At 39.5% G+C, this 12,815-nt stretch overlaps 2 protein-coding genes across 4 annotated transcripts in view; one reads left to right on the forward strand and one right to left on the reverse strand.

The window, feature by feature from the left end:
• Kcnn2 (potassium calcium-activated channel subfamily N member 2) overlaps positions 1-12,815 on the reverse strand; it is a 358,512-nt gene that overhangs the window by 83,761 nt on the left and 261,936 nt on the right. For all 3 annotated transcript variants that reach the window (XM_057788671.1, XM_057788672.1, XM_057788670.1), the window contains one exon: positions 10,428-10,846. In XM_057788671.1, coding sequence (XP_057644654.1) covers positions 10,428-10,846 — 419 coding nt within the window. The remainder of the gene's footprint in view (positions 1-10,427; positions 10,847-12,815) is intronic.
• On the forward strand, positions 4,559-4,843 carry LOC130886649 (cytochrome c, somatic-like). Its single transcript, XM_057788673.1, has one exon. It carries the CDS (start codon positions 4,559-4,561, stop codon positions 4,841-4,843), a length of 285 nt encoding a protein of 94 aa, XP_057644656.1.

Here is a 12,815-nt window from a genome sequence, read left to right on the forward strand (position 1 = left end):
TTTCTTATCTCATTGCTGTTTTATTCCAGCATCCCTGGAAATTTGGCAGTGATCAGAGTATTTATTAATCCATGGGGGGGGGGGGGTTGAGCCAGGGACCAAGAAGAGTTGTAGCTGGCAGGGTGGGAAAGTTCAAGGACTATTGTCCTTCCTGGGATCCCAGGAGTCATCTGTGAACTATCCTGCCAGGCCAGAACAGAGAAGCAGCTCGGGCCTTTCTTTATTGGAGCATAGCCAAACAGACTTCCTGACACTCAGTAGGTGCTTTATTACCTAACACCAGCTCTGGAATAGAACACAAAGGCCCTATTCCCTGCCTACTAACAGTGAACAACTTCATTAACATGGATTAAGGTTATAAAAGTTGACTGTTGCAGTATGAAGCAGATATGTCTAAATTTGGTGCATGGCCAAAATGTATAAATTTTATTGTATAAGAAGAAATCTTTTTGACTTAAAATTTTTCTCCTTTACTTTAATACAATTTTGCAGTAAAGAAGTATTAGTTATAAAATAATAAGATGCACTGGTATGAGTATAGCTTTGAAATAGACACAAATTGGCATGTCCAACGACCTGACTTTGATATTCAGAACTTAAAACAACAACAAAAAACAAAACAAAAATAGAATGCAAAAAAAAAATCTATGGGCAAATAATAAACACTGTTTACCCCCAATCCAGTTTGGAGTCTAGGAAAGGTATGAATTTTCTAAAAAACTAAAAGGGTCCAGTGAAACTGAACTGCATGAGTTCGCTGGCCAAGCTTTCATGTATACACCTTACAGACATATTCTACATGCTGTAACTTCAGGGATTTCTGAAACCTGGGAAGAAGACAGCTCAAACTTCATAAGAAATGCACTTGAGCATGGATGCCCGAGGGCTGAGATGGCTAGGAGCTGACTCTGCTGTCAGGGGTCTGCTGAGCTTGGATACTTATGCTGTTCAGCTCTGCGCTGTGCTGCCTTAAGAACCCCAGAAGGCACTTTCCATCCCTCACTCTTGAGACGAGGCCATCAAAGCCCCCTGCTGTAAATATTACTCTCGGTTGTTACCTCGGAGGTAGACCCCTTCACCCCATCAATCTATATAGGGATGAAGAGAAATGAAGATTGAGGCCATGCTTTTTTTTTTTTTTTTTTTTGACCATTTCATTTGGGGACATTGCACTAAGCACGGAGGCTTTGCAAGCCACTAGCGCATGCTGAAGGCGTCTAAAGTTGGAAGGGGCCATTTTAAAGCTGTGACTCATTTATGAGCGTGAAAATGCCATAAGTGTACTGTATGAATCAGACTCTGGAAGTAAACAAATATTATATTACCATCAGCCACATATTACAAATCCATTGATGAATGCTTGGTGTTCACTCCGCAACAGCTGGAAGCTGGAGAGGTCAAAAGTAATATAGTTATCCGGAACCGTGTAACAAACCCAAGGGCCAGCAGCATGTTTGCCTAGTATCGCAGTGCATAGTTAATGGCGCTTCTATAAATATTAAAGAAACTCCATCATAAATGCCATGTCTCAAATTTAAGCAAATGAGAAAGAGTCGGGCAACCCTAAAGGCCAGGGTTTAAAAGACAGCAGTCCTCTGAGTGAGTCTCCTGAAAATAAGATAAAAGCTTGGCTGGTAGACTGGGAAAATGAGCCAGCATTGTTAAATGTAGTTCTCCATTACACACTCCTATAGATAATCCGATATTAATAATAAAAACCATAATAGAACAGGTGAGACAGCCACAAGCCATTCCTCCTCCAAAAGTTGGCATATGCCACATGAAAAGGGAAAATAAAAGTTCAAAGATTTCTTTTTTTTTGGATAAAAAGCAAAGTGAAGACTAGGATCCAGGCACATGAAATCACTTAGCACACACTGAAGCCTACTTTAAAGCATGCCCTACAAAGGGTAAACAATGACCTTGGATGTACAGACGAAGGCAGTCAGGGAAGGGTATCAGTACAACGCTGAACAGATGCAGCAGATATTAATAACAATTACCTTTTGGGTTCTCATGAATAAGAGTACTCATTCTAATATATAACTGGACACGATTCAGAGCCCATTATCCATAGGAAGTGGAATCCCATATATTAACTATAAGTTGAAAGAATGAAAGACTATCTAATTACAAAGCACTGTGGTCTTTTTCTTCAGGAAACCCTCATGCTGTGTGTTCCTGGATCAAAAGCTAGTCCATTGGATAGGTTCCCTCAACAACCTATTCAAAACATTGGTGTCAGAAGACAGCTACTTGTGTAAACTTATGCTGTCTGTCACTTTATTATGGAGTGTAATTTGCCTGTAATATTCCACCAGACATTAGAATAAAGTTTCAGATGTATTTCAGAAATCATCATTGTTTTTAACAACAAAACTTCTGAAAATACATTGTAAATGACTATTCGTAAAATTGCCACACGCATAGTAGAAAATAAATAAATACTCCATTGGGGTAATATTATAACATACTTATTAACACAATGAACATATTGAAATGGAAATCTCTGGTTCTGAGATTTTTCTCAGATAATTATAAAAATAAATACCACATTAATTTTTATCTTCTGGGTTTTGGTGCTGGAATTTAGTCATGCCATTTGCAATGCAGCTCACAGTTCCAGAAAACAATCACATCCAAATTCACTCTTCTCTTAACTTTTCCACTTTCAAAATGAAACCATCTTAAATTTATTTTCCAAAATATCTCCTTCTCAACTAATGCATATGAGTTAATCTATTTAAATATGTTTATAGACAAGACAATGAATAAATGAGAGTATGAAGTTATTTGTAAATGGACATCCTATCCTAACGCCATGATCCTTTCCCCAGTGACAGAAACATTTCCGACTCCTCTGATTGATTACAGCAGGCACAGTATGACTTTTAGGTGGGACACTGGCACCAGAGTCCATGTGCTCAGTACTCATTTGCCTTTGCATATATCCTCTCTTTCAAATTAAAAAAGTTGTGTCAAAAGAAAAGAATATACCGAACACAGGAATATTCCATTTTATTGACTCTTAAACTTCAGAAGGTTGTAATAGCACTTAGTCTCTAAAACTTCAGTATTAATTAACATACACCAAGAATGTGTCCCAGAAGATGAGAACAAGCAAGTATACTCCCCCTCCTGGACTTTCGGGTGTGATTTAAATGCTAGTTGTTCTCCAAACCTTGGTGGTGATAATAACAATAGCAATAAAAATAAAGCAATGACAAGATGATTTTCTTAATATGACACATCACTAGCCCCCATGCACACACAGGCTTGCCAGATTGCTACTACAGGAACATCTTAGGGACAACATCATCGATACATGTCAAACTGACCATTCACTAGGCTATTTCTACAAAACTAAAGATGTCCGAGGAGATGCACACAAGGGCTAGGTACTTCCCAAAGTACAGGGAATCAAGCTCTAATATTCCAGTTTCTTCTGTTTCAAAATTACCCCTGAAGTTTCTCCTAGATTTCTTCTAGATAAATCCTGACAAAATGTCCAGATCTGAGCCATTTTGAACATCAGCTCATTTACCAGGATAATGTCACACTTCTTAGCTTGCATTGGAAAAGATTACACCAGAACCAGGGTATGATGGCTCTCGTTTAGCTGAAGGCAGGTGTTTACTAACCAAAGAAGCAATTGAAATAATATTAGAGTCCTCTCTTCTCTGCCTTGACCTATCATTCACCCAAATAAATGGGTCAACAAATAATGCATATATAAGTACTTACATACATATGTAAAATATATAAATTTTATAATTATAAAGTTACATATTATATTATCCATACTGCTTATACAATACATCCATAGTATGTATATAGCACAATATATACACATACACTTATCCACAGGTGAATAAATATTGAACACATGATATATCAGGAATGAAACATAAATGCCTTCTATAGGATGTCTTTCCCATCAATAGAGAACACTTTCAAGAAACTTCTAGAAACCCTGTGCCTAGTAAGAGGACAGGGATCAACATAACCTTTTCCAGAAAGTTGACTGACTCTTTCAATCTTGAAATATTCTTACAGTTATTTTTTAAAGATTTGTTTTCTTTTTAATTATGCTTTTGACTGGGTATGGATAAGTGCAGGTATCTGCAGAGGCCGGAAGAAGGCATTGGATGTTTCAGATCTTGAGTTCCCTGACATGGCTGTGGGAGACCAAACTCAGGTCCTCTGCAACAGCAGTTCACAGTACACTTCACATCCAAGACAGATCTCCAGCCTCAGAACATTCTTAAAGTTCTTATAATTAACTAAAAATAGAGTTTCTATTAGATATAAAACATGCTTCTTTGAAGTAGAGAGGATATTTAGATGGGACAAAGATAAAACAGTGTGGTTTGCTTAGGCCAAACATGTAAGGGAGTTATGCTTATATGAAACAGTATATACTTAGAAAAGACATGAACAAGTGCACTTGCACCGACACGGGAACATAGGTGCAAGCCGGTGTGTTCTTGGGCTAGAGTATAAGACGTCCATCTTCGGGTAGTGTTTGTGGTGTTGATCACCCGGGAGCGAATTAAAAATGGGTGATGTTGAGAAAGGCAAGAAGACTCTTGTTCAGAAGTGTGCCCAGTGCCACACTGTGGAAGAGGGAGGCAAGCATAAGACTGGACCAAACCTCCACAGTCTGTTTGGGAGGAAGACAGGTCAGGCAGCTGGATTCTCGTACACAGATGCCAACAAGAACAAAGGCATCACCTGGGGAGACGATGCCCTGATGGAGTGTTTGGAGAATCCCAAAAAGTACATCCCTAGAATAAAAATAATCTTCACTAGAATTAAGAAGAAGGGAGAGGGGCAGACCTAATAGCTTATCTTAAAAAGGCTTCTTTTTTTTTTTTTTTTTCGAGACAGGGTTTCTCTGTGGTTTTGGAGCCTGTCCTGGAAGTAGTTCTTGTAGACCAGGCTGGTCTCGAACTCACAAAGTTCCGCCTGCCTCTGCCTCCCGAGTGCTGGGATTAAAGGCGTGCGCCACCACCGCCCGGCTAAAAAGGCTTCTAATGAGTAATTTCACTGCCTTATTTATTACAAAACAAATGTCTCATGACTTTTAATGTTTACCGTAATTTAATTCATACCCTAAAATTCTGATCATGAAGAATGGCTAACAATGTTTTGTTGGGCAGTCCTGACTTAAGTAAAACTGACTTGTAGGGAAAAAAAAGAAAGAAAGGAAAGATGGATGGGAAGGAAGGAAAGCAGAAGGAGGGGAGGAAGTTAGGGAGGGAAGGAGAGAGAAAAGGTAAGCAAGGGGAAGAAGCGAGGGACAGAAAGACAAACCAACATCAAGGAGGAAAGGGCAAGCTTGTGTAATAATATTTAAAATGGAAACTTTGTTGAAATAATTTATATATTCTCATATATTTTAAATTTTGTTTTTTGATATTACAATACAAGTACATAATTTCACTTTTCCCTTTCCTCCCTCCAAACTTGTCCATTTATCCTATCTTGCTCTCTTTCAAAAGCATGGCCTCCTTTCTTCTTTGTTATCACATGCATATATGTCTATGTATACACACAAATATTCCTAAATTCAATCTACTTGGTCTGTATAATAGTACTTGTATGTGTTCTTCTAGGGCTGGCTAGTGGCGTTGGATAACCAATTGGTGTGCTCTTCCCAGAGAAGACTACTTCTCCTGCTCTCAGCACTACGTAGTTACCTGCTGTTATTCACTTGTATAGGGTTCAGGCTTCCGGGCTTTTCCTCACACAATAAGAATGATTATTGTTGTTGTTCCTGTTCAGCTCAAATTTTGGGAGCCATGCTGGTGAGATTTTGTGGCTCTAGCTTCTGACATTTGTAGGAGACACAATCTTGGAGAAGAACCTACAACTGCTACTTTACTAAACCAAAATAATCTCTAACTGCATCCTAAATGTTTGCCCTTTTCCCCACAGATAAATGTAGGCATCATCCTTCATCAAGGCAACTTCTCCTTCCAATAGCCAGACCATTACAGAAAATCACAACCAATCAAAACACAGAGTGATGGAGCCCGGTCCCAACAGATACATATCTCTGCATCTAAAAGTCACAATCTGGAGATGTTCCAAAGCAAAGTGGAAAAATTGCTGAATAGAAAAAAATCCAATGTGGAAAGTCTATCAAAGTGTTGAGTAAATTGCAAGCTGTGACTCAGCTTTGTGGTTGCGATCCTGAGACTGGCATTTGTCCCCTTTACCACAAAACCAGAGCTCTGCTGGTTGGTTTCTGTCACTACTGTAGATGCATTTTTTTTGTGGCATAGTGGACATTTTCTCTTTTCATCACCTGTTGATGAAGATAGGAATGGCTACCATTTAACCATTTAAACATAACAAAAACACATATCCTTTGGGCTGCTGTAAGTTGGCACGGCTTGCCTCAGAATTTTTATATTTGGGGTAAAAATGGTGATATGAAGCATTTTAAAAAAGAAAATGCATGGCAGGTGAACAACTCTGAGGTGACTTAGTGTCTTTGGAAACAATCACAGTAGAAAGTGCCCAGACCTATGCAAATATTACCAAGGATGCTTTTTACCCACTACAGCCACACTGCCAGGCAGAAATGGTTGTTAGAATCTGAACAGGTATGTCTACTAAGTTTTTAATATTCATTCTTCAACTTGGTAGGTAATCTGCTCCAGAAAGCCTCTTAAGCCCACAAATACCATGATTGTCATGTGATGAGCATTACCTTAAGCAGTTTATCTTTCTTTAAAAAGAACATGTTAGGAACTATTGGAAATTAGTGTTAGAGTAGAATGCTTATCTAACAAGGGCTGAGTTCGATCTTCAGTACAGTAAAAATCAACCAAAACCAAAAACACTTTAGTCCCTCAAATACTATACCTATACTTAAGTATAGATGTTCTAGATGCATGGTTTTAAATCTTAGCCCCAGATAAACTTGCAGAAAAGCAGATGAACTCACCCATGGGTGCTCCTTGTGGCTCCTTCTCTCAACTCTCTAAGAATAGCTCTAGATAACTTTAAGCAAATAAAAAGCATAAATCCATGAATACAAAGTGAATGAGTGGCAACACAGTACTAAAGATACCAGAAAGCTGATCTCAAGAAAGCAGAATTCTAGGTTAGAGGTAAAACAAGAATCAGCTCTCAGGGTACTGGGGACCTGACCACATATGACTCCAGCATGGTTCACACTGGCCCACTGCAGGGAGGGACATGGGGGAAGAGAGTCAACTACACAGAGGCAAACACTTAACCCCGTCTTCTGCTCAGGAAATGAGGGTTGCTCTGAGCCAAGTCTGTGGGAATCTGGACTTCTGTAGTCAGGAGAGAGCCGAGCAGGTCTGTGGACTGGTTGAATGGTTTCCAGCACACCCTGACTAGAACCTGAAAATGAATATTTGCATATGAACTTTTCAGATCTCTTCCTCCCCTGCTTTCACAGGAATTCCTACAAAGTAGTCATTCATACTTTGGCTTCAATGATGAGGTCACAGAAATGATTGCTCATAGGGTGGTCAGATTTGCAGAGGAAATATAAAATACGCTGTTTCTTCCCGTCAACCAAATCTCCCCTCACTGAAGGGTACAGTTGTCCAGTTCTAGATAGAACTAAAACTTCCAATTGACTCTTCCACATATGTTCTTCAGTATGAGCATGCAGCCAAGGACACTCAGGCATTGAAGGAAAACTTCAGAAAAAGCAAGCAAAAAGAAGAAAAAAACATATATTTGGGGACACAAAATACAAAGAGCAAAGAATTTTAAAAGCAGCCTTAACATTGACAAATAAACCACTGTATAACAGCAAAGGAGAAGCCAGAGGCTATCAAACACAAATGAGCACATAGGGTCAAAACTTAGACACTGGAATTTAATGTGCGGCATGGATGAAGTTAATTCGAAAAACAAAACTACGTTTATCTGTTTACTTGCTTTCACTGTCATGAGGATCTAGAGCTCAGTTATGTCAGGCAAAAGCTCTATGTATCTCCCTAACCCCTAACAGAAAGTTTAAAACTCAAACTGAACTTGTCTTCCAATATAGACAGAAAATAAGAAAAATTTAAAACTTGTCTTCCAAAGATAGACAGAAAATAAGAAAAATTTAAAAACTAATTTACAGAGATCATTATCCATACAACAAAATCCAGGGGCTTTAAGAAATCAATTTCCTTTCTATGAATTGAAAAACAGGAATTTCAATACTGAATGGTGATGTCTTTGTTCCGGCTTAGTAGCTGTACATGAATCTACTGATACTTTATTTATTGTACTAGATTTATATTATACATACTGCAGCCCCATGACCCTGTCAACACACTGTCAACCACTCCGGCCATGGTCAGGATGGCTTTCAGGTCCCATGGCACTGACTTTACCATGACTGCTGTATGTAGGTTTAGTCTAAGTCTTTATCGTTCTACTTAACAACAAAGACTTGGAAGTCAGATGTGGGGTGAAAACCTGCAAGATCAGAGAAGCTGAGAAGCAACCAGCTGACCTTAATTTTGGATAAAGACCCAGCAAGAGACGTGTCTCTTCACTTGTCCCCCCAAAAAACAAAAGAAAGCACCAAACTCAAGTCCTCACCCTTTCCTTCCAGTGTGGCTCCTTTATCCAAATTGCTGGCGTCTCTATGGCCAACTGGGGTAGGTGCTAGCTCTGCCCCCCAATTCATGGTAAAACTTTATTTAAGCCTTAGAGTGTGATCAAAATTCCCACAGAACAGGCCAAGAAAGTTCCCAGAGTCATAAACTGAGACAGATTCATAATCTTGTACAATTTTAGAGCGCCAATCCTGGAGGTTTTCAGAAAGGAAAAGAAAAAAGAAAAAAAAGATTAAAATGAGAATGGAGTCAGACTGTGGGACTCTGAACACAAAGGGAAATGAAATCTTCTTTTTCTGAAGCGTGAGTTTCCAATCTGACATTTTATATCTAGCCACACTGTCCATGAACACCGTCGGAGAAAACAGACTGCTAGGTTGTCAAGGTCATTCTCTCACACACTGCATTTTCAGAGAAATTACCACAAAATGGGATCACCCAGAGTAAATAAGTAAAGACATAAGTAAAGGAATAAAGAAAAAGGCACCAGACACACACACTCAAATATACAGACACACAGATACACATATACAGATACACAAACATATACACACGTACGCACACATACAGACATGCACACACATACAGACACATACATAAACACACACTCACATATACAGACACATACATATACACACATGTACACACACATGTACAGACACGCACATGTACACACATGTACAAATAAACACACACACAGCAAAAATCCCTCCCTGACATGACACAGCAGAAGGGAAAGGTTCTGAAAGCCACTACTTCAATAGGAGACTATGAAAAAGTTTAATATCTAAAGAGGAAGAGGGAGGACTATAGAACAGGGAATGGTTTAGATGATTCCGTGGTAACAATATACAAAACTGAGCCAAAAGAAAAAAAAATTTAAAAATCTAATAAACAAACAAAACCAAAACAACAAAGTAAAGTAAACGAAGTACTATTTATTCCAGAGAAAGGAAAAAGGGGAAATAGAAAGAAGAGGGAAAAGATCTAAAATAAGATTTACCGTGTCACAATGTGGATGGCGGAGTTGTGAAATTTTGTTTCTGTTCAAGAGGAAAAGCTAGAACCCACTCCTATCTCCCATACACTAATTTTACCTTGAATTTCCTTCCCAGGGTCCTACAGCCATACTCAAAACCCATTGTTAAATGGCTTTTTCGATGGGCCACTCATAAATGTATTTTGTTTATTAAGCAGCTAAGTGAACATTGTTGACAATATAATTGGTTGGCTTAGACTCTGTGAGTAGCCTCTGAACACTGACAGCTCATATGCACCCCTAAAACACCAGAGCTGTGTGCACCCCTAAAACATTAGAACTTTTCAGACAAGAAACACACAGTCTCTTTCTGTTAGTTCTTGAATGTACAATAGAAACCAACGCATGATCCATCAAGTCTTTAATAGATAACCATGCACACATTAGTACAAATTGGCACTACAGTTAACAAACTACTTTAACAGGTCCCCTAAAGTTCAAACCTGCCACATCAAGACTTCTTGCTTCAATAACAGTCAACACTTAAACCAGAAGTGCCTCAGCAATGTAACATTTCCCATACAGCATCACCACAAAATGTCCTGGACTCTGAATTCTGACAGATTACAAAGACAACTCTCCATTGAAAACTGATCAAGTCAGAAAGCAGAGTACACAAGCATCAAAGCACTGGCTCTATACAGAAACCTTCGGGAAAGCTTTGTTACTGTTATTCAAAAGACAGTGAAAAAATTTCAAAACTCAAGCACATGGTGTTCTTTCTCCCACTTCTGAAGATACTATATGGCAAATTATTTTCTCAGGAAAAGAAACAAACTTACCTTTCACAAGCTCGGACAGTCCATGCCGCAATTATCCATAATGAGATACTAAAAACCAAGAGCACAGTTCCTGGGCAGATAGTCATTAAAGTCTTCATAACAAAACGCGTATTGAAGTTTATCTTATTAAGTGCCCCAATGCTTCTAGAGGAGGCATCGGTGAAAAGTTTGCTATGTAAAAGCATGACTCTGGCGATCAGATAGAGTCTTAAGAACATTGGTATAGATAAGATAATATCCACATCAGCGGTGGTTGTGGAGGGGGCATAGGAGAAGGCAAGCCGGGCCGTCCATGTGAACGTATAATTCCCAGGTATGGGATGAATAGCACACACCAGTATTTCCAAGCAGATGAAGAAAATACGCTCATAAGTCATGGCTATTCTCCAGTCATCTGCTCCATTGTCCACCATGAATAACTGGAAAAATAAAGTAGAAAAGCAGCTTCAGTATGGCATGAAAGCTCCACAAGTGTTAGTGCAGAACTTAAACAGACAACAGGTGATGCTTAGCAACTGGGCGAACTAAAGCTGGCATCTTGGAAAGTCTAGCCAGGTATGCTATTTATAGACGAGGGCAATGGTACCGGAGGGGGATTCCATTCTGTAGAAATTAAAACGAGCAGCCTGCTGCATAGGGACTCAAGGTATTCAGGAGTCCACATTACTGGATAATCATAAAGTAAGATTTGTTTTGTAACAGATTGCTCTCCATTTGAGGAGATGGTGTTTCAACCCATGCATGATGCTATTTAGGGTGCCGCTGGAGTCAGTGCAACCCTAGAATGCAGCAACACATGAGTATTCTTATGAGAAATCTTATTCTTGGCCTCGGAAAAATCACAAGAAACCACAGATGAACGTGGCAGAAACATTTATTCTAGTTTCCTCACTATTGTTTTATAACTTACTCAATTCTTCCTTTTCTTATTTTTGCCATCTTTCATATCACAATTAAGGAAAGAATGACTTGTTTCCCTGGCTGTTTATAAAGAAGGACACCAGACCCTGGCTGTGCATGAATTAGCAAGAGCATTTGGAAATGTGTTTTCACTTTTTAGCTGTCACGATGACTTGTGGGGGCTCCTGGCATTTAAGTCCAGGAATCCATGGGAGCCAATCCTGCTGTGTGGCTGCATCCCATGGACTAGGAAGATTCATCTGCCCTTATACCAACAGTGTCCCCTGCCGAGAAAGATGTCCTCTTCCTTCTGCTAAGTAATCCAGTAAGTAGGAGTGGAAGCCAACAAAAGGAGCATAGTTGCTTTCTCAATGAGTGAGCTGCAGACTGGGTTAGAGAATATTCCACATGGCTGCATCTTATGTACCCTCCTCTCCTCCACGGACATCAGGTAGATCCCTGCTCTTGCTTAGCTACTCTGTATGTGGTACTTCTTTCCTATGACCCAAACTGCTCCTTGATTGGCTGTTACTTTGCAAAAATAGTTATATGGGATCAATATTGCCTCTTCTGTGTGATGCTGAATATAAGGAGATTGAAAAACATTAGACATTTTTATTAAAAATATGCCAGTCTTCTGAGGGTCTACTTTCTTTACCAACTTGTTTATGAGTGACAGTGCAGATTATTAAAAATAAAAAATAAAAAGTAAAACCTACCTCCAAAGGGGCTGAAAATCACACAACTCCAAAGAATCTTTAAGAGCCATTAAAAGGCCTCTGTTTCTTCTCCACACACACTGTCACCACCACCCATCCCGACCTTTTCCTCCTAGCTTCTCTCTCAAGCTTCATGTGTCTAAAGCAAATTCCACTTTCCCTAGTACCCGTGTGTCTTCCCTCTTAGGGGAATATGCAAATAAGCTCACACCATTACAGCTCACCAAAAAGAACACAAAAGACACAAAAGAGAAGCAGGGCCAGCTGTCTACACTGGGTGGGGTTGGTTTCTCTTGGGGACCCTTCAGTTCTGGGGGATTCCCCTCTCCATCAGCTCCTCAGGCCCTGGGGAAGATCCACGGAAGACAGCTGTATCATGGGAGCAGTCATCTACTCTTAAGTTTTAGCTTACTTTCCTGCCATTGCCTCCTTTAGGAAAAAAAAAAATCTCCTCTCCTCCATGGGTTTCTGCACTGCTTTGCTTTTTTCATCTGTTACTCTTGGTGACTTCCGTCTCCTCCCCCACTTTGGTGTCACGGTCCCTTTGGGGTCTATATCTCACTGTCTCTGGCTGACCCTCCATGGGTAAGTTCATCCTTTATCCTCTTTTACCAGATTCCTCCTTTTGGAAGTGATCTCCATCATATAATAGTCACTTAAAAATGTAAATTATATAATCCTATTACTACCAAGAATAATATCATTCAAAATCCCTCCATTGCCTGATGGTTAAATCTAATCTGCATGCACAATAGACAAGGCATTGTGC

This window comes from Chionomys nivalis, chromosome 14, assembly GCF_950005125.1.
Source record: "Chionomys nivalis chromosome 14, mChiNiv1.1, whole genome shotgun sequence".
Classification (NCBI taxonomy): domain Eukaryota; kingdom Metazoa; phylum Chordata; class Mammalia; order Rodentia; family Cricetidae; genus Chionomys; species Chionomys nivalis.